General features: G+C 42.8%; 2 protein-coding genes across 3 annotated transcripts in view; one reads left to right on the top strand and one right to left on the bottom strand.

The window, feature by feature from the left end:
- Window positions 1-1,696, bottom strand: esm1 (endothelial cell-specific molecule 1). The gene is made up of 3 exons (XM_029516313.1): window positions 1,387-1,696; window positions 871-1,014; window positions 1-698 (listed from the first exon to the last, which is right to left on the bottom strand). Exons 1-3 carry the CDS (start codon window positions 1,691-1,693, stop codon window positions 604-606), a joined length of 546 nt encoding a protein of 181 aa, XP_029372173.1. The 5' UTR covers window positions 1,694-1,696; the 3' UTR covers window positions 1-603.
- Window positions 1,697-3,106: 1,410 nt separating this feature from the next.
- The window catches only part of LOC115051889 (probable E3 ubiquitin-protein ligase HERC1), a 36,497-nt gene continuing 33,603 nt past the window's right edge, over window positions 3,107-6,000 (top strand). For both annotated transcript variants that reach the window (XM_029515653.1, XM_029515651.1), the window contains exon 1: window positions 3,107-3,226. The gene's annotated coding sequence lies outside the window, so the exon portion shown is untranslated. The remainder of the gene's footprint in view (window positions 3,227-6,000) is intronic.

Below are 6,000 nucleotides of genomic sequence, written 5' to 3'. Positions count from 1 at the left end.
CATCATAAAGCCACTGATAGTGTTTTTTCCCCAATTCTTAGATGATGCTGTTACTCTTTGAAACGATGCATACAGTTAATAGATAAACTACACAAAGGAAAGCAAAAGGCAACACTCAGTAATAACTTTGGTTTAATTGTAAGAGCATTCTTTACAATGGCTGGTGTCATACATGTAATTTTTGCCACGTTTTCCTACAGTACGATAGAATATCATGATGAAGAACTGTAAAATATTGCCGTATTCAGTTTGAAAATAAATGCATGGCCCTTTCTTGTGACATTAGCTCTCATTTTTTCAGCAATAATATATGAAGGCACACTGAATGCAAGACTGTGGATAATTATCTTTAACCTATTGTACAAACAGAACAGAACAATAAAAGTGAGGTGCCGAAATAGTCTGCATATTTCATTAGAAAAGATGATGGCATCAAACAAGGACCAAAGAGTCCAAAGAAAACCTCCAAATGCTGTGTTTAAAAAAAAGAAAAAAAAAAGAAAAAAAGTTGCCTTGCCATTTAACATAATAAAATATATCTTCAGATCATTTATAAGTTAATGCTACATTTACACTGAATAGATTCAGGTTGGTCAGCACTTGTCAGCGAGGATTGAGCCTCTTTGGAGCGTTGGATCTGTCTGTGTGTTGATCTGTGTTCTGGACTGGGCTGACCTCTCCAGAGCCACCGTCTCCCCCTGAAAATACAAAGGAAAGAATCCATTCATCTTTCAACCCATGTAAATGACTAATCGTTAATTTAGTCCAGCTGGTGAGACTTTGGACTGCTGGGAGACTCATGAGAATGTATCAGAGACACAAAACACTTTTTGACAAGCAGTAGCAGAGTGTTTACTTTATGAGGACTACCTGCTTGTGGCTCAGTCTTGAGCTTGCTGGCAATTTTGGCAAAGAATTTCAGGGTGAGACAAGCTCCTGTCTCCCTGTCACAAATGCCTCCTTTGCAGTTGCATGTGTTGCGGCACTCAACCCCATAAGTTCCATAATGACAGTCTGTAAGAAAAAAAACAACAACAACTTAAACACAATAAATAAAGGCTTTAGTTAGTCAACAGGAGAACCAGTGATGAGCAGCAGCGCTGATGCTTATGTGCCATTCAAAGCCTCAGATGATAGAAAGATTAAGGGGAAATTATCAAGTTGAATAAGCAGTCACATTTGAAGGATGTACAGGTCTGCCAATGTGCATGTTTAATAATAATAACCAGTGATTATACATCAACGGTGCTGTTCACTGAAGAGAATAACAGCCTCAAATACTGTATAAAAGAACTGGATTTTGGTGCAGCAGAGCATCACTCCATTCAAAAATGCAGCATGCAGAAACAACAGTAAAAAAAAAAAAAACATTTCATGTGTGTGTACCTTTGCAGATCCCATATTCGTCTCCGTAATCGTCCTCGTCCTTGTAGAACTCGCAGAACAACCCCGGTCCGCACTTCACCCCGTGCATCCCCGACACCGTGCGGTAGCAGTGCTCCCCTCTGCCGGCCGCGCAGACCCGACAACAGCCGCAGTCGTCCAGCACCGTCCGTGTGCACCGCTGCGTCCCGCCGCACCGCTCCGGGTTGCATCTGTCCGGGCAGTTCACCGCGTACTTGACGCTGGCGCTCCACGCCTCCGCGTCCGGCACCAGGAGTGAGGAGAGCACCGTGATGAGGAGAAAAGACATGACTGGATGCAGGGGAGAGCTCGGATTATTTAAAAAAAAAAAAAAAAAAAAAAAAGCTCCTCTTTTATTATTTATTTAAATGATGTGCGGTTTGATCCAGCACAGACGGAGACGCGGGTCGCCTCTGGGAGACCTGAGTGGAGTGACCTCTGCTTAATCAGGTTTCATGGTTATCAGCGATGAACAACTTTGTTTTGCACATGGCTTGTCCCCCCTTCGTCAATTTCCTCATTCCGGTGTTGTCGTCCCTTTTGCCAGTCAGACCACCCTTTTTAGAAATCCGGCTTGGAAGTGGGATTAACTCTGGACCGCCATCCAGGAATTGAAATTCGTGTGACCTGATGTCATAAGTTATCTTTGGTTTGTTTTTGTGTGAGTGACGGAGCCCCCAAACCTCCGACAGGCTTTGATGAAGTCACTTTTAATGCCTCCAGATGTTTTTAGTCACAACATCCTATGATAGGAAATCATATTGACAATATTTAACACAAAGGATTTTGCCATTGCAGACCAATGAAATCATCATGGGGGCTCACGTAAAAATTGATTAGCCTACATTTTTTTTAGATTAAAAGGTGAATTTAATCATTAAACCAATCCTCTTGTCATATTACTTGTATTTCTTTTTGTAACAAGGGAGAAGAAACTGACAAAAATAAATAAATAAATAAATAAATAACCCTCCATCAAATATAAGATGCTGTGGGTGTTTCAAAGTTTTTTTGTTTTTCTTTTCAAAGTCAAAAACAACAACAACAGAAACAGTTTCAGAGGAATTTCATTGTGACACAAATAACTAAATATAAAAGTGAAGTGCTTTAAATGGCGAGTTTTCCTTTAGCAGCCATTTTCAGGACAATGAAACAAAACTAGCAAACATTCAGAGGGACATTGGGGCTGATCTTTAGCTCCTTTTGTTGGCAGTGCTTCTTACATTTTCTAATACTGCAACACTTTCAAGGTTGTTTTCCCAGAATTGACAAAGCTCCCACCAGAGCCATAGTGCACTGATTTACAGGATTTAAAGTGACCTTCAGTGCTTTGCCCATTTAAGCATCCTGTTTTTATCTCCATTGGCTGCTGCCACAATTAACACATGTTTACATCAGTATCAAAGGATGTTTGTCAGAGTTTTTCTTTTCAATTTTTAAGGCTGGTTTTGTCATTATGTTGATGTGGATTTGAAGGTTTAAAGACTGGTGGTGGTCGGATCAGGTTAGGGCCCCAGTAATGCTCCCTGGGGTCTGCCCCTGGAATCATTCATCACTAAGCCTCATATTGGGAAACAAAAGGTGGCTGTATTAAAACATGATTGCGGGTCCCTGCTCCGTGACACAGGGTGGCGGTAATACTGCAGCGACTCCAGCAGACGAAGAAGAAGAAGAAGAAGAAGAACACGAAGGCGGAGAAGGAGAAGAAGAAGAAGAAGAAGAAACCTGAGAAGGTTGACATGATATTCCCGTCCAAGGGAGACCTCACCGGGACGGGACAGGTAACGCAAACAGCTACATCAGCGGGAGCTTTACTGTCAAGGTAACGTTCATGTCTGCGGCTTGTTTATTTGTTTTACAGCCGTTGATTTAGCAGATATATCAGCAGGACGGTGCCGGGGCACGGATTGGGCGGGGGGGGGGGGGGGGGGGGTTTGCCGGGTAGCTGTCAGCGGACCGGCGGAGGGGCTTGGTCCGGTTTTTGACAGCCATGGAGCGGACGAGCCGCCGAACTGCAGCCGGCGTTAGCTCCGCACAAAATCGTCCCCGGTGTTTGGGACACTGCGGCTTGTTTGTGACCACCGTGTGGGCGAATATGCGCTTTCTATTTATATCCACGGAGGGCAGACGTTAACGCTGCAGAGTCCGCTGACATTTAACTGTCGGCTAGCTGTCGGTAGCATGAGCCAGCGACTCAACGCCCAACTTCTGTCGACGTGAAGCCCCTGCAGGTTAAGGTGATTAAACTGGCCCCCTCAGACGTCAACTGAAGTCCTCTGACATCTTGGATACATCCCGAGCATCCCGTTGTTTAGATGTTCATTGTCGGCGTTGTCGTGGCAACGGCAGCCCAAACTGACCACAGGGCTCAGCATCCTCCTCCAGCTGAGGAGGTGACTTTGAAACAGGGGATGTGAAACTATGACTCCAGTGCTGGGTGTTTCAAAGAAAGGGAGGAGGGGGGGTGTTTTTAAATGAACACCCTGAAAGTCACCAGATTGGGGGGGTAAGGGTCATGCAGGTGCCTTTCACTGGCTTTCTTTCAATGCAAAGGAGGGTGTATTTGATACACACTCTCTCTCTCTCTCTTGCAGGTTGAGGCCTGCAGAAAATTCAGTCCATGCCAAACATATCTATGTCTATCTGACCCCCAACTGACTTCAGCTGGGAGTTGGATATTATGCAAAAAATCTTTTTATTTTTTTTATTTTGTTATATATTCTTGAAAGTTGTATATTTTTGAGGTTTGAAATTTTAGTTGGACAAAGACATTTCCAGATGTCACCTTGGGTGCAAGGAGATTTTTCATCTCTCACTCTCACTCTCTCTCTCTCTCTCTCTCTAATGGAGTCGTGGTCCAATAAAAAGCACATCTTACTGCAGCTGAATTTTCTAAACGGTCATCAGCATTATGACAACTTTTATGAAGAACACAGTTAATGTGTGTGAGATTTTTCATCTAGTCTCACAGTCAAAGTGCTGCCTGCATCAAAAATAATTCATTTGGTGTGTTTTTTTTTTAATGTATGGAGCAGGTTTTACCATTAGGTCTAAGCTTGCCATAAACCATGTTTTTATTTTTGTAGCCTAATGGAAAGCTGTTGGGTCATTTTGCTCAATTTATGGTTGTAATTAATAGAAGGTAGTATAAAATGTTATTAGGTTGTGAATGTTGGTGCATGATTCACGTGGATTGGGCTTTGAGAACATTTTCTATATAGATAAAGTCTAAGGTTAGCTGGGCTGAAAAAGAAACGAGGGCCAAACTAAAGAGGTGTCCTGAGTGTTTTCAGCCTACGATGTCAGATAGTTTGCCATTAGTGGTAGTTGCATCTAACAATGCTGGTGGTTGCTCGCTGGTGGTTGTCTGACCAAAGAGCCCATTACTATATCAATGCTTGCTGTTATTTTTGGCCAGTGTGGAAACCATATAGCCCCACAGGCCTCAGGCAGGGCAAGAGAGATGAGACTCCATGCCTGTGGACTACCGTCAAAGTGCCATGCTCGCATATTTAGCAGACAGTAGCTAGCATTGGCTCAGTCATATGCCTCATGTTTTCGTGTAAAACAACAGCAGGAGTGTCATCCAACAGTGTGGAGCTGGTTTACTTGTTAATTTACCCTCAAGCAAGAATGTCTCTTGATGGGAGTGAGAACTCAGTTTATATTGAAATCACTGATTTTCCAGCCTGTAACTAGTTGTTATCAAACCAACTTTTTTTATATATATATTTCAGAGCTGAATGGATGAAGGTGTGGCAAGGTGAATGTTGTACAAGTGGTACTGCCTTGAAATTACCCCCTAGGCTATAACTGCTGACCTCCATTTTATGATTGTCATGGGGACCGTCATATTTCAATTTCAGCCTTAAAAGAGCTGTTAGAAAACCTACATATCCTTGATGAAAATGCAAGGTGGGGGAATTTGTTTTTCTTAATTCCAGGAAAGCATTTTCTTTGTAGAGCTTAAATTTCCTCTCACCAGCGACAACACTGTCGCTCTTTACTAGATTGGAAAGGTGACAAAGTATGCAGACACGCAGACTGGGGTCGAGGGCGGGGTTCCAGTAATCCCTCCTGCGGGATTTTATGTCAGAGAATCAGGTGATCAACTTTGAGACGATAACTATGACAAGCACATTCTAACTGAGATAGAGGATTTGAATGAGATGGGGAGGTGGTTAGGGTCAAGTTATAACCACCCATGTGTGCTTAATCTCTCAAGGTATGTTTTTGCATCAACCAGCCGTATGATGAAACTGATATTCTTAAATGAAGATAAACAGAATATATGCCATGTGGCTGTCTTGAGAGACAAAAGTGCCCTCCTTAGTATGGTTGTGTTGGACGCAATCATAGAATGAGATGAACTATTTCAGTGATACCCACTGGGCCTGTGGCAATGGCCTGGGTGTGCTATATGCTGGAATAGGGCCAGCACTAAGGAGAAACCTGACACCCTCACAGTTAATCTACTTGGCAGGGAAATGCATTAGAACATTGACTTTGAGAAACAAATCCTGCCTGTAAATTGATGATAGGAGTAAAAGTGCCTTTTCATTATATTAATCAAATGTGAGGGAGTGATACATTTGA

Source organism: Echeneis naucrates, chromosome 12 (assembly GCF_900963305.1).
Source record: "Echeneis naucrates chromosome 12, fEcheNa1.1, whole genome shotgun sequence".
Taxonomy (NCBI): domain Eukaryota; kingdom Metazoa; phylum Chordata; class Actinopteri; order Carangiformes; family Echeneidae; genus Echeneis; species Echeneis naucrates.
Note: the sequence above shows the minus strand (reverse complement) of the source record. Positions and strands in the feature narration are given on the sequence as shown.

Coding starts and splice junctions, on each gene's coding strand:
- esm1 (XM_029516313.1), bottom strand. CDS start 1,693: ATGTCTTTTCTCCTCATCACGGTGCTCTCCTCACTCCTGGTGCCGGAC. Junction 1,015..1,386: donor CGAATATGGGATCTGCAAAG/GTACACACACAT, acceptor TTTTTCTTACAG/ACTGTCATTATGGAACTTAT. Junction 699..870: donor CAAGACTGAGCCACAAGCAG/GTAGTCCTCATA, acceptor TTGTATTTTCAG/GGGGAGACGGTGGCTCTGGA.